This window comes from Rhodamnia argentea, chromosome 4 (genome assembly GCF_020921035.1).
Source record: "Rhodamnia argentea isolate NSW1041297 chromosome 4, ASM2092103v1, whole genome shotgun sequence".
Lineage (NCBI taxonomy): Eukaryota > Viridiplantae > Streptophyta > Magnoliopsida > Myrtales > Myrtaceae > Rhodamnia > Rhodamnia argentea.
This window is the reverse complement of record NC_063153.1, coordinates 23,243,822-23,266,421: the sequence shown is the minus strand read 5'-3', so window position 1 is coordinate 23,266,421 and position 22,600 is coordinate 23,243,822. Positions and strand designations below refer to the sequence as shown.

Here is a 22,600-nt window from a genome sequence, read left to right as displayed (position 1 = left end):
GCGGACCCGAAAGATAATCGTCTTTAACTCAGAAGTTTAAGCGCGTTGAGAAAAAATATCAGAAGGGTTGAATCAAGAAGTGAAGATGGTGTACCGAATGGGCTTGTTTCTTCAGTCGAAGAAGTAGATACTACCTGAAAATTAATTCCAAGTGTTAGTGACCTGCAATCTCCCTTTGTTTCGAGAGAGCAGTTTCCTAATTTAGCCCTTGCTTTCAAGCTGCATATAATTAATGTAACTTGGTGGGGGAATTAATGATTAAGACAATGAGATGCTGATGGTCCCCCTGACCGAGAAGATGCTTGTGAAATTGAGAGGGAACATGCTTCGCAAAGCCAGGGTGGATCTTCCACCATTAAAAAAAAGGGAACATTCTTCGCAAAGCAGCTTCTTGTCCTCTAAGCTGCTTTGCTTTCATTGCCTGCTCTCATGGAGGAAGCTATACCAGAAAGTTTCGAGAAATTTGAATTCAATGAAAAGAAAGAAAGGGTGTAAATCGGATTTCGAGTTTTCGGTTTCTTCTTTCGCCGATGCGTACAGTTCTAGTTCGGAGAAAAAAAAAGTTAAAACGGCTTTCGGATTCTGGGTGTCTTTTTCCCTTCGCAATGCTCAAAGGTTTCAGTTTTCAGACCGGGGCATGTTTCTTGCATCTGTCCTTAGCAGAAACAGAGTTTAGGAGTCGTAACTGCTGGCCAACATCAAATGGTTGCATCAAACGACTTGTTATCTTAAAGCTGCAGACAACTGATTCAATTAACTTCAGGAGCAATTCCAAATGTTGATTCAGTCGACATTTTCTCGCGGTATTCAAATCGTAAAGGGCAGATAACCCTGAGGCAGAAAAGAGACCCAGGAAGAGATTCCACAAAAGGAAAGAGTATGTGAAAATGAAAAAAGAGTATTTGGAGAATGGGTCAGCAAACTTTACACATCTGGGACTGCGGTCTGCGTTGGGCTGTGGGTGTTTTGAGACCTTCTTTCTCTATTGGCAAACCACTGTACTGTCCTCCTAGCAATTGGCAACCAAATCTGCCGCATCCTCTCATTCTTAACATCACCACCATCCAGTATCTCTCTGTGTCTATTCCTTGAACTCGAGTCTCCGAACCTCGACACACCAGTTATCTCCGACATCGATCTCTTACCCACTGGCGACATGATCTTCGATTGCTGACCTGAGCCTGCATCTACAGGGGACGTGGAAGGATGCCCCGGGATGGAGACCAAGCTGTTCTTGTCAATTGAGCTTAACTTGCTCTCAAACAACCTCTTCCTATCCATCTCCTCCTTGATCTTCATTATCTCGCCACTCTCGAATGTCCGCGCCGCCATTGTGGCGGCTTGTTCGGCGCCTTCCAGTTCTAGGGAAGAGAATCTATTGCGCGAGCGGTCGTTTAGCATCTCCGAATTGAGGTACATTAGATCGGAAGAGCTCACGTTGCTCCACCGGTTCTTGAGGACGACGTCGGATGCTATGATCTTGTGGTTGAGCTTGTGCAGGATCTTCCTATTCTCAGCCTCTTCTTGGATCTCCTCTTCCTTGTTGCTCTTGAAAATCTTCCGAAAGCTGCTCCCAATGTTGAACCGCGATGATGATCCTTGAATCCCCGCCTCTCTCTGAACGAATAGCTCCAAGTTGGAATCTTGTCTCATATCAGATTGGCTCATCAGCCTCATGCTATTTGAATAGGTGAAGCTCGCTGGGTCCTCGGCGCTGACCTTGTGCCGGCACAGCGGGCAGCTCGAGTGCCTCTCGAGCCAGTAATCGATGCAATCGATGTGGAACGCGTGCCTGCACTTGGGGAGCAACCGGAGAATCTCAATGTCTTCGAACTTGGACAAGCACACCGCGCACTCTAGCCCTTCTTTCGATCCCTTGAGCGAGGAGAACCTGAAGAAAGGCAGCGACTCGATCACAGTCTTGTTGATGCCCGAGAACCTCGACCTCGACCTCGACCGCGCGAGCGCTGCGGGGTTCTCTCGATCACCGCCGCCGGCAGTAGCGTGCCCAGCCCGGTGGCAAAACTTCGCATACACTAGCAGGACAAAGGTGACAGAGAACATCACAGAGAGTATGCCGATGACGACGGCGAGGCTGGGCTGGAAATTGGACTCCGTGTCCTGTGATGAGGATGGGAGACTGTCCTGGCCATATGAGGTTTGTGCTTGAACTTGTGAGAACAGGAGATCAAGGAGTGAGACCCAAACGAGGACATGCACTTGATTCATCTGGCGTGCTAGGAATGTTTCTAACTTTTGGCCAGGATTCTATGCTTTTTGCCCTGACATTCTGAGAAGAAAGCCTAGGAACGTAAGCCTTTTGAGCATTTTTAAATGGGGGAGGTTTAAGGTCACTGGTTTTCTGGGTTCGTTTCAGAAAGGAGTTAGTGGTCTAGAGGTGGGTGAGGTTGATGATGGCATAAGAGTTTTGGCTTTTGACTTGATCAAAAATATTGATTTTTTTTTTTTTTTTGGTTTTTGCTTCCTCTGATTTCAATATTTCGCTTCAACCATCCCCAACTACTAAATCAATTGATAGGAGAAAGTAGGCATTCAAAACACCTTAAGTCTAACAATAATCAGGAAACTTGAACTGTTTGTTCTAGGGTAACTCTCTTCATAACGTCAGAGCTTCATCTAGTCTTTAGCATTGCCATAACACCAGTCGATTATGCTACAGAGCACGCCTATTTAGGCGTTATCTGTACTTTGTTAAATACCACAAGCAGCGACATACCCCGCATACCGATATATTCTTCGTATAGTTTGCATATATTGTGACTCTATCTGTACATGTATGAGTGAATACACTATTTAATAGCCTCAGGCAATTTGGCTAAGGAAAAACTACTCTAATAAAGGGTGGAATGAAGACAGATACAGACCAAACTAACTATATTAAGCATGACAAACATTTCTTTTTCTTGAACTTGGAAATAATTGTATTTTGATTTGAGTTATTATTATTAAATTGATATCCCTTAAGAATGAAAAAATAATAATAATTAAATCGGTCGATCCCGAACCCTACTCAACCACTCGATTATAAAGTCAATCGACCTAATTGAGCTAATACAGTATCTCTTAAATGCATAGTTTGTGACTAGCAAATTTCATTTTCAGAGCCAAATGGGTGCTCAGATCACCTGATTAAGGTGAGTCTAAAAATGGTGAAAAAAGGATGGTTTTTTCCTTTTTCCAGAAAATGTTCTAATGAGGTAAATCAAAAGAAGGATCCTTATCCACTCCTAACGAGACATACAAGTCCAATCCGAGTTGCTCTCTAATGAATTAAACTTTAGCAACCGCAGCGACCATAACGAGATTTAATTTGCACACATGTCCAAGAGGGCAACAACAAGTGTGCATTTGAGGTTTGGATAAACCATATGAACTCCAATATAGAAACGGCGAAAACAGATCTAAAATGCTCGAATCAACTTAATGCACTAGCCCAATATCATGGGAACCAAAACACTTTGTTAGGGCGCGCATGGCAACACTTCTGCTTCTGAAACACCATCCGAAGCAGAAGTTGATTTTTCAACTTCTCCATCAAAAGCAGAAGTTGATTTCTGATAAAAAAAGACGTTTGATAAAATTTCTACTTCTGAAATTTCTACTTTTAATTAAATACCGGCGGCCGGCAACCGGCAAGCCGAGGCCGACGAGCCGTGGGTGGTGACCGTCGAGCGGCGGCCGGCGACCGGTGGGCGGACATTGGTCGGCGGAGTCGAAGAAGTGATTTCTGAGGCTGAGAAATAAAATTTTTTTACTTATCAAAGTTGGCCAAAAATCCAATCAGAAGTAGAAATCTCTTTCAGAAGTAGAAATTCCTACCATAAGTCAATATTTTTACCAAACGGATTTCGGTTTCAGAAGCACTTTTGAAGTGTCTTTACCAAACGGATTTCAGCTTCAGAAGCACTTCTGAAGCAGAAATTCTGCTTCCGAAGTGTTACCATGCGCGCCCTTAGCTTCTTGGCCAAGGAAGTGGACAATCAATCCAAGCAAAAAATAAACAACAACAAAAGAACAAACAAGGCAGAAGTCATGGTCGGCAACAAATGTCCAGACATCCAACCACCATTAAAGCTCTGATCTCATCCCAATCCTATTGAGAGAGAGAGAGAGAGAGAGAGAGAGAGAGAGGGAAAAACAGATCAAATCTGGGAGCAACAAACACAAAAACAGATACGGATCGCCATAGTTTTCAGAGGCGGGCACATGCAGGATGATCGTAGCTTGAGATAAAAGTCAAAATGGAGGAGATAAGAGTGACGCCTGGATGAGAGATTAAGACAGTACATGCGTGGTCCACACGATAAAAGTTTTGTCCGTGCTAGGCATCTTTAATCGTGTTCAATTGTTGTGTCGTTTTCTATAGTGATTATTTGAATAAAGTACAGATTATTCACTAGATCTAACTTAGGGAAAGAAATAATTGTTAGGTAACAATCGGTTCGTAGCGCATGCCCATTAGAAAATTCTCTAGCAATCGCCTCGGAATAGGATGGAACTTAAAATATTAGGACAAATCTAATGTTCCGTAGAGGAAAAACTGACGATCTTCCATGGTTCGTAGTAGCGTGAGATTTCTCGAGAAATTCGAAATCTTGTTGATAGGTTTTCGCGACAGGCAACTTGAGGGCTTCCTTCGCCCTTAGTAATGTCAAGAATTTATTGCGTCGAGTTTGATAGCGAATTATTGATCTATCTAGAATTTTACCATGTCAAACAGAATATTACTACTGGAATTAGTAACTAAAAACGGATTTACCAATTTATATTTAACAATGAACAAGCATTACATTTTATCACGAGTTGGCGATGTTACCAATGGAAAATTACCAAAAATTTATAACCATATTGCAATTATGCCAGTTTAGTGCTAACTCTTTTTATTTTGCAAAACTTTTTCATTTATGCTAATTTAGTCCTCCAGGTCAATTTTGGCCGAAAATTGATAACATAGACGCCGACCGTCCTACATGATATTGCCGGCACCGACGTGAAATTTCTTTTGATTTTTTAAAATTTTTCCATCTTTTGTTTGCTTTTCTATTTTTTTTGGTTAATGGTCGACGGGAGGTCGCTAGCCACCGGTTGAGGGCCGCGTCCCTCGCCGCAGCTGGCGAGGGTCGCGAGCCCTCGCCCAATGGCTGGTGGGGGACGCCGGGCCTCGGCTAGTGGCCGCGCGTCTCTTGCCGGCCATTAACAAAAAAAAAAAAAAAAGAAAACAAAAAGATAGAAGAAATTAAGAAAAAATAAAATAATTAAGAAAAATTCCACGTCGGCGCCGGTAGATGGCCGACGCCCATGTCAATAATTTTCGGCCAATTTTGGCTAGAATGATTAAATTTGCATAAATGCAAAAAGCTTAAGACTCAATTGGCCAAAAAAAAAAAAATTGTTTAGGACTCAATTGACACAATTATAATACGTTTAGGACCTTTTTTGATAATTTTTCCATGTTACCAACATAGGGACCACATTTTACAATAGTAGGTTATGATCCTTTTTAGAAATTTACCTAATAACTTGAAAGACAATAAGTATAAATGAAATTAGTAGTGATTGGTGAAGTTTGTAATTTACGAGTTTAGGCTCGCTTTTAGAGTTGTAAGCTCCCAACAATATGAGAAATTTACAAAAGTCAAAACCGTTAGTAAGTTATCAGCGTGTTTGAAGAATTTAACATTCAAAATAAAAACTTCCAAGTGATATTAGTAAATTCTTAAGAATTTATCAAGAAGTTTACCATGTCGAACCGAATATTACTATAAGTTTACTATGTCAAACCAAGTATTACTAGTAAATTAGTAACTAAAAACGGATTTGACAATTTATTTTCAACTACGAACAACAAGCATTATATTTTGTTACGATTTGGCAACGTTACCAACGTAGGGGCCACATTTTATAATAGTAGGTTATGATCTGGTTGGAAATTACCTAACAACTTGAATGCAACTATGATAAAAGATATTAGTAAGTGACTGGTGAAGTTTGCAATTTAAGAGCTTAGGCTCGCTTAATAAGTTCCCAACAATTTGTGAAATTTACTATTAGTAAGTTATCAGTGTGTTTAAAGAATCTAACATTCAAACTAAAATCTGTTGAAAGTTTGTTTGTAATACAAACAAAATGGTTTCTTTTCTTTGTCCAACATAGGAAAGATGGGAAAGCATGAACTACTTTACTAGTGAAAAAGGCTACCATAGACTGTTAAATAAATAAATGGGTTAAGTGGGCTAGACTTCATTGTACTCGCGTGCGGGTGCGCAATCGCAAAATAGAATTGACACTAATCAACAAATTTTTCGGACATAAAGAGTTGTGTCCGAATTACAGCTTTCAAACATGAAAAGTTATGTTTAATTAAACACGAAAAGTTGTGTTTAGTTCGGAATAGTATGAAAAGTTGTGTTCTTTTCGCTATTATAAATCGAATGATTTTGTTCATTATTGACATCTTATTCATCCATTTTTCATTTCATTCCAAAAGAAAAATACATCCATTGTTTTTTATTGTTTACTGTGAGAGTTCTTGGATGCTTTTTTTTTTTTCCAGTAACCATTAGTAACATTGTGGGGCAAATAATTCATTAAAGATAGTGTTATCATGCTTCAAAGTCTGATATCATTTATTTCCATTCGTCCACTATAAATTTCTCAACAAAATCTTCCAATTGACATTTGTAAATTGTTAAGAATTTACAAATTAACATTTAATTAACAACATGCATTAGTAAGAAAGGAGGTCATCACCTACACCCTTGAAAGGACAATCTTACATTTTTAATCAGTAACTTTCAAATTTTGAAATTGGTCATTATCCCATTAAATTGCCAACTATAATTTCATCTTCCCTGTGATGCGCTCTCTCTCTCTCTCTCTCTCTCTCTCTCTCTCTCTCTCTATGAGCTTCTTGTCGCGACCTAAAAAATAAACAAGTTAGATTTTCGGGCTAATGGATTATCAGGTTAATTAATTAACTAACCTAACTCGGACTCTCCCAAGTCCATACCAAATCGCAACTTAAGGTTCAAATAATTAACATGCAACGTGTTTTGAATTTGGAGTCGCCACTAATCATTTTCGGTAGGTTGATTAGAAACCTAAATAAAATAGCGGGAGAAAACTATCTTATTTCCGCGAACCAGAGATTTTGAATTCGGGGATTTGGTTACGCTAGATTACTCTAACGCCCTTTCGGTACCATTTTCATGAAAAATATTTGATTTGGCAATTTTGATGGATTTTACTTGAAATTCAAAGATGCAATTTTTTTGGTTTTTTTCTTCTTTTTTATGGGGATGTAAAACATTGAACTTTGTACGATATACACCATGGATGATTTAGAAAGAAAGAAAACGCAGCCAATCACGAGTATTTACAAAAATAAATTAACATGTAATAATGCTAAATTTTGGGACACGTGACATGTCTAAAATAAACAAACAAATGTTCACACCAAACGATTACATTTTTGTAGATCGAGATGGAAAGGGTTACCTTCTATTACACAAAATCTTACTCACGTACACGTTATGGCTTCCTTCAAGATCTCGAAGTTGGAAGAACGTGGCTATCGTCGAAAAAAGGCAAGCAAGGGCGTTGTTGGATGGCGAGAAGCGAAGTACGTGCCGGGACTCGTCGAAGATGATGCTCGACTAAAACTCTTTTCTTCACTCTCAAATTTTCTCTTACGATTTTTCTCAAGAACTCTCTTTTTCCTCTCTAAAGAATTTCTCTCACAAATTCTCTCAATTCTCTTCCACTCTAAAACTCTCTCAATTCTCTTTCCCTCTCCCCTCTAAAACTCTCTCAATTCTCTTTCCCCCTTCCCCCCTTCTCAAACTCTTCTCAAGAGCTCTCTCTTTTATAGGCAAAGTTCTTCATCCTTCATTCTTCACCTTCATTTCTTCACCTTCCATCTTCATCTTCTCTTCTTCATCTTCATTTCTTCACCTTCCATTTTCATCTTCCCTTCTTCATCTTCATTTCTTCACCTTCCATTTTCATCTTCCCTTCATTATCTTCCCTTCATCATCTTCCCTTCTTCATCTTCTTTTCATTATCTTCCCTTCATCATCTTCCCTTCTTCATCTTCTTTTGGTATTTGCAATACGGTCCCCGAAGTTCCAAGTATTTGCAATACGAGTCCTCGAAATTTTAAGTATTTGCAATACAGTCCTTGAAGTTTCAAATCTTCTCGGTGTATTTTTCCATCCCGTGCCTAGTCTAGACGCATGCTAAATTAAGTGTTCTCGCTTGCCCGATTATATGCCAATGCAATGTACGCTAAAAATAAATATGTGAGATGATTTTTTATAATTTTTATGCAAAAAATAGATTAATCAAAATTTAGGCGTCAACAGCTGCCCCTCTTTGAGTGGAGGCTCGTAGAGGTTCCGCTCAAAGACAAAATTGAATCCTCAATTTTGACAGTGCAAATTATGGATGAACTTTTTGGCGGGAGTTTTAATCCCATTTTTTATGTAATGAAGTGATGCATGATATGCAAGACTGTAAATAACACGTGTCATAATTTCCCTTTTTCATGTTAGAGAAACCCGCACATGGATCGCATACAAGAATACCTGTTTTACCAAATTTCTCGTAAGCTAATGGTTCTCTTAATTTCCAAGCTTCTTTTTGCGGATGCAAGGATTTTAAGGTATTTGGCCTATCTCGTTATCGAGACTTCTCCCTAATGCAAGACAGCGCAAGATATGTGTGTCGTTTGAGATCACAAGACCTACGTCGTTGTGAGTCGAAAGAAGTGGGATCAAGTTCACAAGAGCTACGTCGTTGTGAGTTGATTAAATGTCGAAATCGCCAAGTGCATATGTCTTCACGATTCGATAAAGGGGGAACCAAAATCATAAGAGCTACGTCGTTATGATTTGGTTTGGATAAAAAATATGGGTGCTTATGTCTTCATGATTTGATAAAGGAGCTGAAAATCATAAGAGCTATGTCATTATGAGCCGACTAAAGGTCAAGATCACCGGTGCATACGTCTTCGTGATTCGATACCGAAATCATAAGAGCTACGTCGTTATGATTTGAAGAGATGTCAATATCGCCAAGTGCATATGTCTTCACGTCCCGAGATTGAAACCATAAGAGCTACGTCGTTATGATTTGATAAGATGTCAAGATCGCCGAGTGCATATGTCTTCACGTCCCGAGATTGAAACCATAAGAGTTACGTCGTTATGATTTGATAAGATGTCAAGATCGCCGGTGCATATGTCTTCACGTCCCGAGATTGAAACCATAAGAGCTACGTCGTTATGATTTGATAAGATGTCAAGATCGCCGGTGCATATGTCTACACGACTTGACGAGAAGAGGCATATTGCCCGAATTGAACAATATTTGATAGGAGCACCATCGAATGGAATCGATAAGTACAAAAGGGGCATATTGCTCGAATTGAATCATAACAACTATCATGAGAAGAGTTGTTAATTTGAAAAGGGGTTCGAAAAACTTACCCGGGTTCTCCAAACGATTAATCAAGGAACGAAGCGATTGTTTGTATCGTACACTGGTAGGCATTTGCCAGCAAAACTTGCTCATTCAATAATCCTTGGATGAATTTCGAGACCTTGGGAGGGAACTCGAACATCGGGAATGTATTACCTATCATAGAATGTCATAGGTAACACACACAAACATATTCAACAATGAGTATAATGCAATCACTCATACTATGGTTCATGCATAACCATTCTGTCAAGTTTGCATTACCAATTTTGTCCAGGGAGGTTCTCACATTACGAATACCTCGAATGTGAGCTGAATGGGGGACTTCAGTCCGAAAGGGCTTTCTCTCACTCTCGAGAAAAGCTATTTATCCTGTCTGCGGGGATTCAAGAGAAATCACTCAATCTTTCCATCATCGCATTCGATAAGGATCCAAGTAATCTCGCAATTGATACGACCGAGTCGATCCGGAGGTCTTGATTAGGACCGTAATGAGAGCTAGGTCAAAGGTTTACAAAGGGGACTCCAGTTGAGTCAAGGTCGCTGAAATGAATTTCTTCATCATTTGCTCCGGATTTACAAGTCAAGAATCCCGCAAAAATGAGAGAGAAATAATCTTGCTCGAACTTCTTCGAGTGATGCTTAAAATCATTTAACTCTACGTTAACTCAAGTGCCCTAATCGAAGAGACTTTGGAGGGTTATAACGTAGGCTAGGATTGGGGACCGAGGAACGAAAAGGCTCGTTTTGGCTCAGAAATTAAATGAGAAGGGGCTTGACGTTGGTGATCATCGTTGACTAGTCACCGATCTTGGTCTTCCGGAAATGTCTTGAGAAAGAATACCATCATTGAATGAGGGATGGTAGATTTCTACTGAAAATTGCACTTTGCAAACCGATTTCTTGGGGAGTCTTCTTCATAACAAGTGTCTGTCAAGGATTTGCAAGAGACACAATGCAAACATGTACATGGAATTTACAACTTAACAGGCAAAAACGTACATTCAAAATTCAGAAGTATTGGCCTTACTTTTGGTAGGCACTTTGCTTTTCCTATGCTTGAAATTTTCATATGAGATCAGCCTTTGCTTTTCTTATTCCCGACTCTCATTTTCCTTTTTTTTTCTCCTTTTTTTTTTTGAGAAGAGATTTCTTTTCCTTTTTCTTTGAGAGCTTTTCGACATCTCTTTATTTTGCTTTTTTTTTTTTCGAGAGTGGGCCCTTCTCCTTTAAGCTGAGTTTGCCTCTCCTTTTTTTTTTACAATCCCATGATTTTGAACCAGGAATTACAACAAACATAAACATTTACAAAGAAAAATTATGTAAACATAAAAAATCTAGCATACAAGAAATGAGTCCATTCGGGAATTCTCTGTTGACCCGACCATCTCCGATTCTAATCCTTGGGAAAATGCTGTCTTCGCCTTTGGAATGAGCAAATGATCACCAACATGGGTTTAAGAAATGAATTTGCGGGCTCAAGTGGGCTATGCAAAGAATGAAGTATATAGGATAGAGAAGTGAATGCTCTTCATCATCCTAAGGCACTTGAATGAAAATTCGAGTATAAATGCAAAGAAACACCCGAAGATTAATGTTAGTCCGAGCAAGAAAATTTCTAACCATTTACCTCGTGTTGCTGCTAGAATTAACCCGTCTGGATCCCGATGTGGGGTGGTTCTTGACAGGGGTAAAGAAATGAAACCACCGCTCAAAAGGGGTAATCAATGGATCACCCGTAGTGTTTGGGATAGAGAACTGAATGCCTCTGTCATTTCGGCTATCGTACCTTTTGCGAGAAAACCTTTTACCTTGTGGAATGCGGAATTTTGCCACCGTTCATCTCGCTTGAAAAAATTGGACGTGTTTGGGAAAGGATTGCCTTTCATCATCCTGTCTCGCCCCATTCCATACATTCGATGTATCTTATGTAGTTCATGTTCCTTATTCGGAGTTGGTAAATTAAACATGATGAACAGTCATGCGCAAACTATGCAATGTATGAGTGTTTTTGAGCATATAAAATGCAGCAACTTTTTATCTTGGTGCAAGCACGTAAGAAACTTCTTAGGGGCGTGGATCGGGAGTTGCCCCTGCTCATGCAAATGAGTTGCAAAACTTCATTATCGGGTTCGAGACATGAGATTGTCAAAGGCTCCGGGAATTTCTTATTTCATTAACTTTTCGGGGAGAATGGATACTTCCCTATCCGGAAAGGCAGTGACCCCTGTAAAAATCAAAAGGGAAAGCGTCAATGTACGTTCTCATGTTCTAAACGAGTTGAAACGATACCGCTTTACCCTTGTACGAATTTCTTGTGAACTTTGAATTGAAAAGATCAACTCATCCGGATTGGATTGTATGTCCGGGATGTTATCTCTCCGGTTTTGTAACCATCTGGGCTGAGCTTCAATCGGCATTGAACTGCGAAGCAAAAAGGTTTTTATTAATCTTTGTACATTGATGCCAAATCCCGGGATCGAACCTGGGATGCCTCGGACCACTGTCATTCCCCCAACCACTAGGCCGTGGTGATGTTGGCGTCCACGGTTAGTTCGCTTTTTGCTATATTGTTCTCAAAACAGTTGACAATCCCCCGTCGAGAATAAAATAAGCATAATTTAGAGTTTGAAATGATCGAGAGCCAATTGGGACGATACGGAGTTACCCATCTTTGAGCCCGCTTGGCCTTTTACTCGTATTCTCCCAAGTAAGGCTATTCGGAATCTCTCTTTACGGGCGTTCAGGGGCGTCGTCCACAAATTGATTTGCTACAGGCCTAGCTTAACAAGGAACTTACGCATTTGATAAGATAGGAGAAAATTCGCCCTTTAACTCTAGACAAATTCTAGACAGCTAGAAAGTAAAAAATATCCCACGCAGGGGAACTATACATGAAATTAAAGGAGTATTCATGCGAGATTGGTTCCACCTCTCTTGCTGGCCACTTCAACGATCAACCGATTCTGTCTTGGACTAAACACCAACAATCGTTGTTTGAAGACCCATAATAACTTGCTTCGGATCACAGCTCTGGAGGTCCTTCATTTCCAAACAGGCTCATCAAGGTAGCAAGCTCATCATCAAAGTAATCTTTTGATTTTTCGAGCAATTGATACTCGAATTGGGCATTGTTACTTGCTAACACCGGTGACAGATTGCTGTGAGCGATCTGACTCCTTAAGCTTGAGCCTCCGTCGTTGCTCGGGAACTTGTAGGGATGATCAACTGGTCTGCTACTAGAACCACCAGCGGAAGGTTGGTATGACTTGTATTCTTGATTGGGAAGTGGCCGGGTACCTTTTGCTCGGTAGGTTTTCCCGGAATTGATCTTCCAGCCAACTCTGGTCCGGTCGCCTTGGTCCCAAGCTGCATCGTGCTTCCTTAGCTTATCTCTAACCCTTTGAAGGTGATTTGTTACACTTTGCATGGTGAGTCCGTCTATATTCATCATTTTGTGTACAGCCGATTGGTCGTCTTGAATTGATTCCTAGGCGTCGAACCGCCTCAATGAATATAGAATGAAGCTTGGCGGACCAAAGGGGCCTTTTCTTTTGGACAAAATCGTCGTCGTCGCCTTGGTCGTGGTTTTTTTGTACAAGTAATTGCTTCCTTACAGCATGCTGCCAAATGTTTTGGAGCACTTGAACGCAGACCGGCTTCTGCGGGACGTCTCGAGCACCATGCGATATGGCCCTCGTTATGAACTGCTGATCATTACTTGCTGATACTACGATGACCCGTATGTCCAACTCGGAATCAATGATCTTTAAGAGATCGAAACCGTCCATGTCGATCCCTACGACGGCCGGTGACGACGATGTCAAAATCATATTTGTCTTGCCTCGCACTTGTAAGGCATCCGTTGCTTTCGCATTAGCAAAAACCCCGTACATGCAACTTCTCGGCATAGCAACGAGGATTGAGAGGGAAACGGGGTTGCCATCAATGACCATGACTCGCAGATCTTCGGGATAGGAAGGTTCCCATACTTCCGCCCGGAATGAACGTGTTTTTCTTTTAAAACCTTCCATATGTAGATCAAAAATGGTCTGTTTCGACCGGAGACCGAGCTTTAGATGTTCTCGAGACTTGCAAAACAATCCGCCCGAAAATCACAAAAGTGATGGTGGTCTTTCGTGACGAGTTCGGTGGTCATTTATAAACTTTTTCTGATCCGTTAGTCTCGCATATAGGTTCTCGCTTTTTCTACGAAAGAGGACAACTTTTTCTCTCCTTTCCGGTCTTAGTGCCTTGGATCCATTTCGTAATAACTCTTGCCTCTCACTCAATCTGTCATCTTTTTCCTTTTCGATATGTAGGAGCCCTCAAATCTTTTCGCTTTCTCTATGAACGAGGCGGTTATTTCCTTCCTCGAGATCTTTTCGGTTCCCCCTACGAACGAGGCGCTTATTTCCTTCCTCAGATCTTTTCACTTCCTCTTGAGGCGCTTATTTCCTCGAATCTTTTTGCTTTCTCTAATAACGAGGCAGCTATTTTTTCTCAAATCTTTTTGCATCTATCTATGTGAAGGCTTTTAATGCTTTTCCTTTCGGCGTTCGATCAAATCGACAAAGAATTCACGCATTTAAGCATGATGATATTTGCGGATAGTACTTGTTCTTTGCCCCTTGATTAACTCTAGGCGTAAAAGGAAGAATGTCTCACATGGGGACTTTGTAACAAACAAGACATTCATTCACGCATGTCTCTACTTCTCTTGAGAATTCATAAGGGCTAGCTAGTAACGCTCAAAAGAGTAATATTTTGAAAGCCCATAATAAAAACTCAAGCTTCATGTAGGCTACAGATTCGGAGTTTCATCGGTGTTGAATTGGCCGATCGTGACATCGTGGAAACTCCAATTGTAGTGATGCATGTCACTTCCCTCGAAGGGCATCGGTTACGCCTCCGCAAGGCCGACATTCAGGATGTATCCCCAACGAAATCCGATTGTGCGAGAACTTGCTCGGGAGGATGAATCGATAAATGAGCATTTTCAATGCTCGGATGTGGCTCATCAAGGAACATGCCACCAAAGGTGATGGGGTTGCTGCGAGACATGGCAAATAGCGATGTTAAGAGCATCCCTATACCTCTTGATCTCCGCTCGAAGCTCTTCATTTTCTTCCTTTAGAGACGCAAGTTCATGACTTTCACTTCGAACCTTCACTCGGGCCCGCTTGTTTTGAAACCAAAACCTGACCTTCAAGGGCTCCATTCCTAGCTTCCGGCTCAACTCATTTTTTCGTTTCCCGTTCACGTAAGGGCACTCCTTAAAGGCAGCTTCGAGCTCTTTGATTTGATGTTTTCTTTTACGGGGTTGACTACAGCTGCTGCTGCTGCTGCTATTGTTGTTGTCTGTTATCGAGATCTTGAACTTCACCGCCAAGGGAGTTGGGTTTTACGGCTTCTGGCTGGATCCGGCCTCGAAATTCAGCAGGTTCATTCTCGGGGATGTCTAAGTTGGTTGCCTCCAGTAAGTGCTGGTAGCCTCCAAACATGTTGGATTGAAATACTTCTTACTTGCCTTTTGTTCACTCTATTCTCCGTTGTATGCTTACTCTCTCCAAATTCTTCCGAGTAAACATGCATGTTCCGAGCCTCCCTTTTAACGTGGATGAAAACCACTAAGCCGAGTGCTTCTCCCAAGATTTCGTGTTTCCCGCTCCTGTCTTCTTCATTTCCTTCTAACATGGTGGGACCCTCAAATCTTTTCTGCGGTATGCTTGTCCCTCTTTTAATATGGCGGAACCTTTAAGTCATTTCGCAACTTTTCGAATTTCGTGAGCCTCGAGATGGTAGATCCGTGATTCACGGACGAAACGTCTGTAGTTTTACCCGGATAATTAACTCGGCCCCCACAATAATTATTGCTATGACTTTTTCTGCCCTTTAAATTAGGATTTAACGCCGAGACGATTATCGCTTCCATATCCTCATCTCCAACCTTCTAAGCACTCTTTCGCATCCACTCTTTTTCAGCAACTTCAGCAACAATGGCCTCCCTCCCCGCACGCATCTTCTCGGCTGAAGTTTTGGCCAAATGGGAGAAACTTTATAATCTCTTAGGCCAGGGCTACTCTTATATAGCCAACCATCCGGAGGTCGAAACCGAAATCCGTCTCATGTTTACGGATATGGACACCGTTTCTATTCAAGGTACCAAGTTAGAAGAGGAATATAGGATCTTCCCTACCCTCTTCACTAACTTCCCGGAGGCTTACAATCATGCTTATCAAGATGTTACCTTGGCTCATCTTGTGAGAGCTCGCTATCGGGATCGGTCGGACAGCTTGGTGTTGGCCGGTCTTGTAGCCGACAATCATAAGAAGGCCCTTGACTATGGTAATGAACAAGTCTCGCTGCTGATTCGTGAGAGGGGGAACTTGGTGGAACGTTTGGCCATGTCCCCGACCATCTTCGAGCGCGATCCGCTCGATATCGTTTTGAAATTCCAATGCACATGGCTGGAAGAAAGGTTGGACGATCCGACCCTGGATATAGCCCGGGGAGAATGCTGATCCATGACTTGGAATCTGCTGCCGAGTATCACGAGGACAGGGTGGCCAAGCTTAAAGAGAAATGTGAGCTCCTCCTCTTTAAGGTGGCGGATCTCGATTCTCGAAGCGATCGGTGTAGGCGGAGCATCAACCGTATGGAGAGTCGGTTAAACTCCTTTGTGATGCTCATTAGGGCTCGGTTTGGCTTTACGTTCCCACCCCGATGATCCGTTTGTAAGGTTTCCCGATGGATGGAATAAATGCAAGTTTTTACTGATTTGCATTTCGCTTTCGCATTATTCCTTCTTCCATGTGTTGACAGATTTTATCTTGGTCGTCATATTTTTTTGCAAGATAACCCCTTTACTTTGTGGATATGTAAATCTCACGCTCCCGATGATCAATTCAATTGGGCCAGAGAAACCCCCATTTGAAATAATCTCTCAACAAACGAATGCCCGAATGTGAACAACTCGCGAATCTGTCTTAATATTATAACTCGATTATGAAAACATGAGAGTAAATCAAGTATAATATTTTTTTACAGCATCAGAATTGACTGGATTGGTAAAGACACGACCATCCATCTCGGCTAGAATTAAAGCACCACCGGGGAGCACCTTCTTTACTATATATGGACCACCATAGTTTGGAGCGAACTTCCCTTCCGGGAGTGGGACCATTGGCAACAATTTTCGCAAGACCAGGTTATTGATCCGAAAATATCGAGGCCGAACTTTTTTGTTGAATGAATTAGCAACCCTCTGCTGATAACACCGGCCATGACATATAACCTTAAGTCTCTTTTCATCGATCAGATTCAATTGGCTCGCCCTCTGCTGGATCCATTCAGCTTCCGTCAGCATAGCTTGAGACAGTATACGTAAGGAAGGAATTTCCACTTCAACCGGTAGAACAGCCTCCATTCCATATACAAGAGAATACGGGGTTGCCCCGGTAGATGTCCGGATCGAGGTCCGATACGCCATAAGTGCAAATGGCAACCTCTCATGCCAATCGCGATAATTTTCAGCCGTCTTCGCTAAGATTTTCTTGATGTTCTTATTGGCGGCTTCTCTTGCTCCATTCACCTGAGGACGATATAGGGAAGAGTTCGGATGCTTGATCTTGAACAATTCGTCCATTAGCTTGTTGTTTAAGTTCGAGCCATTGTCGGTGATTATAGCTTCAGGTGAACCGTATCGAGCAATGATATCCCGGCGGATAAAATTCACGATATTTCGTGCCGTGACCGCTAAATAGGATGCGGCTTCGATCCATTTGGAGAAATAGTCAATCGCCACCAAGATGAATCGATGGCCATTGGATGCTTTAGGGTTGATAGGGCCGATAACATCAATGCCCCACATAGAAAACGGCCATGGTTCGGATAAGCGATGCAACTCGTTTGGAGGGACATTAATCTTGTTACCATGAATCTGACATTTGTGACAGCTTCGGACATGCTGAACCGGGTTGGAAGTCCCATCATACTTTTCGAAGTCGGGCATCTTGAACTTTTACGGCACAATGATCTTTGAAAAGACAGACAGGTCGACCCGGGGTATGTTGTGAGTCCCCTCGACCTCTCGGATCCTCTGTTCCATTTGGGCCAATAGCTTGGCCGTATCACCATTCAATCCGGGGGCCACGGGGCTGGCTTGAGGGATTGGGACTACGGGCGGCGTGCTCGAGCTCACACCTGTGAAGATCACATCTTCTAGCGGCATTGTCCGATAGGGAGCGGTTTCCGGGGCTTTACCGGAGTTATCCGCAGGAGGAATTCGAGCAGAAATGATTAGCGGCGGGCTGAAGGTGGATGATTGCAGTTTGGTGGTGAAGGCGGCCATCATTTCCTCCATCTTTCGGGACATCATCCCTTCAAAGCGCTCGGTCAATGAGTTAAGTTTCTCGTCCAGGGCAGCACCGATAGTGGCGTTAATGTCGGCCATCCTCTTTGCGATTGATCGAGTAATATGTGGAGGATCCGTGATAAATTATCTGTACACAGTAACAAACCCAAAATTAGTACAGGGAGCAAGAATAGCGAGCCGGCCCATGGCATCCCTCTAGACTCAAATGAACAAAGTGATTATGACCAAAGGATTGAAACATGTAATTTTCAGTTTGTCCGCTTTTACGAAAAAATTCGTATTAATTCGTACGTTGATCAAAACATGTCCAAATTTTACGAGCTTGTAGTTGAGAAGATGATGAACAACTTTTATGTTGGCCAATCGGACTAGAAATGTGCGGATCAAATCAGTTTAATGTGTCTTTTCAAAAAAATCATGTTCAGAAAACTGTTATAACCGCATGTTGTTGAAAAAACGAAGGGCCATCTTAAATTATGAATTTAATTCTGAAATTTTGTAAGATATTAGTTGAAACATAGGTCTACAACTTTCGTGTTTGGCACTTACTCAAAGCTCGATCGTAGAATTTAGTAAAAATCGCACAACAGGAATAAGCCAAATCAGAATTGAGGACAACTGATGAAATTGTAAAAGCTGCGGAAGCAAAGTGCGAAATTGGAAATAAGACAATGAAACTTCTAAACAATCAACCTAAACCATGGACCGGCCCAAAATAAAAATGAGATAACAGGGTACAAGAGACAAGAAATTACCTCTCATACGAAGAAAATGTCAATCACAAAGACATGCGCATGAATCGTGAGTTTAAATCTTATTCTATCTATCCAAAAGGCTTTTGCAAAGTGAAATGATGAACGAAACGACATGTCGCAGCCTCGCGCACAGTCATCATGACTAGTCGCAACCTTGCGTACAATAGTCATGACTAGTCGGGTCCAATCACTTCGGCTTGGTTGGGTCGACAAGGGCAATTCTCATGCATCGTAGCCTCACGTGTATGAGAACGACCCTTGAGCCATTTTTTGGAAAAATTTTCGGGATCCGGATGGGATAACCTTTAGCGAAACCTTACCACCAAGGTTAAAGAACCATCTAAATACCATCTTAAAACTATTAGTGTGACCCAGGTCCGGTCACGGGTTATGTGCAGTGTAGTGCAAATACGATAAATCATGCACAGCAATTAAAGGCAAACACCGCTTCAATGATTCAAAAGTTAAATCACAATTCCAATTCACCAAGCCTGCAAAACAAAGGGTTAGCCGATCACTCCTCCCCTTATAACTCCCAATCTGCAAAAACATTTAACACCTAAGAATGAGAATTCAACCAAAGTTTACCAAATCAAGTGATTTCTTTTTCATGAAATTATCCGGCCTAAGTCCTCTTTGGGTCCCCAGTGGAGTCGCTAAGCTGTCGCGACCTAAAAAATAAACAAGTTAGATTTTCGGGCTAATGGATTATCGGGTTAATTAATTAACTAACCTAACTCGGACTCTCCCAAGTCCATACCAAATCGCAACTTAAGGTTCAAATAATTAACATGCAACGTGTTTTGAATTTGGAGTCGCCACTAATCATTTTCGGTAGGTTGATTAGAAACCTAAATAAAATAGCGGGAGAAAACTATCTTATTTCCGCGAACCGGGAGATTTTGAATTCGGGGGATTTGGTTACGCTAGATTACTCTAACGCCCTTTCGGTACCATTTTCATGAAAAATATTTGATTTGGCAATTTTGATGGATTTTACTTGAAATTCAAAGATGCAATTTTTTTGGTTTTTTTCTTCTTTTTATGGGGATGTAAAACATTGAACTTTGTACGATATACACCATGGATGATTTAGAAAGAAAGAAAACGCAGCCAATCACGAGTATTTACAAAAATAAATTAACATGTAATAATGCTAAATTTTGGGACACGTGACATGTCTAAAATAAACAAACAAATGTTCACACCAAACGATTACATTTTTGTAGATCGAGATGGAAAGGGTTACCTTCTATTACACAAAATCTTACTCACGTACACGTTATGGCTTCCTTCAAGATCTCGAAGTTGGAAGAACGTGGCTATCGTCGAAAAAAGGCAAGCAGTGGCGTTGTTGGATGGCGAGAAGCGAAGTACGTGCCGGGACTCGTCGAAGATGATGCTCGACTAAAACTCTTTTCTTCACTCTCAAATTTTCTCTTACGATTTTTCTCAAGAACTCTCTTTTTCCTCTCTAAAGAATTTCTCTCACAAATTCTCTCAATTCTCTTCCACTCTAAAACTCTCTCAATTCTCTTTCCCTCTCCCCTCTAAAACTCTCTCAATTCTCTTTCCCCCTTCCCCCCTTCTCAAACTCTTCTCAAGAGCTCTCTCTTTTATAGGCAAAGTTCTTCATCCTTCATTCTTCACCTTCATTTCTTCACCTTCCATCTTCATCTTCTCTTCTTCATCTTCATTTCTTCACCTTCCATTTTCATCTTCCCTTCTTCATCTTCATTTCTTCACCTTCCATTTTCATCTTCCCTTCATTATCTTCCCTTCATCATCTTCCCTTCTTCATCTTCTTTTCATTATCTTCCCTTCATCATCTTCCCTTCTTCATCTTCTTTTGGTATTTGCAATACGGTCCCTGAAGTTCCAAGTATTTGCAATACGGTCCCCGAAATTTTAAGTATTTGCAATACAGTCCTTGAAGTTTCAAATCTTCTCGGTGTATTTTTCCATCCCGTGCCTAGTCTAGACGCATGCTAAATTAAGTGTTCTGCTTGCCCGATTATATGCCAATGCAATGTACGCTAAAAATAAATATGTGAGATGATTTTTTATAATTTTTATGCAAAAAATAGATTAATCAAAATTTAGGCGTCAACACTTCTCTCTTTTAAAATTTGTTCAACTTCTAATATTCATAGTTGTAGTGGTAGATGAGAACATGATTATATGAGTCAGCGTTGGTCACCCAAATTGGATCCTAATGTCTTCTTCTGTTTAAATTTTCTTGTCAAAATTACGGTGCATTTAACAAGTCATCAGCCACATACAAATTCGTCTATTTTGGAAACTTCCTTTTATTAGCCTCTTATCAATTAGCCTTCATTGAAGGGAATAATTTTTTCAAAAAACTATATACCTATTGTACGGAGGCCAATTCAACCGTAAACTCAATTATGTCAATTTCATCCTAAACCTTCAAACAATTAAGTCAATGCAGTCATTCCAACCAATTTTGATCAAAAATTGCTTACGTCGGCTGTTCAATATAATGTGGAGGGCCATGAAACCCTCGCCTATGGCATGACGTGCAATGAATAGATAAATTTTGCAAGTTTTTTTTTTATAAAAGAATTTGAACTTTTTTTATTAATTTTTTTTTCTATTGTTAAGGGCTAGCGGGGGACCATTGCCCATTAGCCGAGGCCTGGCGACCTCGTTGGGCACTAGGGGGAGGGCCATGAAAACCTCACATGTGGCTCGGCTATCACCGTGGTCATGCCGGCGAAGGAAAATAGAAAAAAAGAAAAAAATCGAAAATATTTTTAAAAAAATTAAAAATATTGTCCGCGTTAGCGCTAATTGTGCTGGATAGGTCGATCGGTGCCCACATTAGCTATTTTCGGCCAAAACTAGCTAGAAGGACTACAATGACAAATTGCCAGAATATTTAGGATTAAATTGGCACAATTGAAAATTTTATAATTGAATTGCCGGTCATACCATAGGTTTAGGACTTTATAAATAATTTTCCTCTGAAGCATGCCTTTTTTTTTCCTACCGCACAGGTCTAGTAAATTTTCACGAGTTTGTGCGCTTTCCTTTTCCTCAAATTAAAAGGTTGACAATACTTGGATTTATTTTTTGCTGCACAGGCCCCATAACTTTTATGCGTCACCAACCACTGAGACGAATGATAAAAGTTGGAACAACTAACCAATTCATTACTAAATTTCGATGATCTTAAGTAATTATCAAAGCTAGCTTATGCAGGGAGTACGAAAACCTCTTTGATTCATGATTTCTCTATACCAGAAAACATGCATATGCACCGATTAAATAGCCGCCCGAAATTAACTAATTGACACTCAAAATTTGCTATCGCCTTGCTAATTCACATTGGACCAAACTACTTAAGTTTTCTCGACATGAAAATAATAATAGTAATAATAATTATAAGCTACTGAAAATAAACGCAATATATACAGCAAAAATCCCATCAACCCTAGCCAAAGAAAAGAACCTTTAGTACTGGCTTCAACTTGAAGTACCCTGGTCCTTCAGTTCGTGTCTCTTCTTCTCCTTTTCAATCGGCTCCGGCGCTTTCGGCCTTCTACTAGAAATCAAAAGGCACAATTCTCGGGTCCGGACGTCGCGAAACGCCCATACCCTGACGATATCCGAAACCTCCAATCGGTTCTCCTTAACAAATAAATTCCATCCGCTTGTGATCACGTGCGACCGACCGCACCAAATTTTGAACGTCATAGGATACGCCTTCCCCACCGGATTATACGTCCTCACCGGTATTGCCAGCTCTATGTCGTCGCCCTTCTTGAGCAAGGGCAGGATAGATTTTACAAAGTCAGCTTTGTTCACGAGCAGCCGGCTTTGAATGCCGATGATGTCGCTCGTCGTCAGTTGCTTCTCAAATGGCTCGCTGCATTCTCCGATCGAGTCGATGAGCGCATTCACCATCTGAACTACCGGAGGGTAGGGCCAGCGTGGGTAGCAT

The 22,600-nt window shown here is 41.2% G+C and overlaps 1 protein-coding gene across 1 annotated transcript; it reads right to left on the bottom strand.

Annotated features, from left to right (window-relative positions):
- On the bottom strand, positions 1 to 2,369 carry LOC115730437 (E3 ubiquitin-protein ligase ATL42-like). The gene is made up of 2 exons (XM_030661045.2): positions 924 to 2,369; positions 1 to 134 (listed from the first exon to the last, which is right to left on the bottom strand). The coding sequence occupies exon 1, from the start codon at positions 2,227 to 2,229 to the stop codon at positions 925 to 927; it is 1,305 nt and encodes a 434-aa protein (XP_030516905.1). The 5' UTR covers positions 2,230 to 2,369; the 3' UTR covers positions 1 to 134; position 924.
- Positions 2,370 to 22,600: the final 20,231 nt, after the last annotated feature.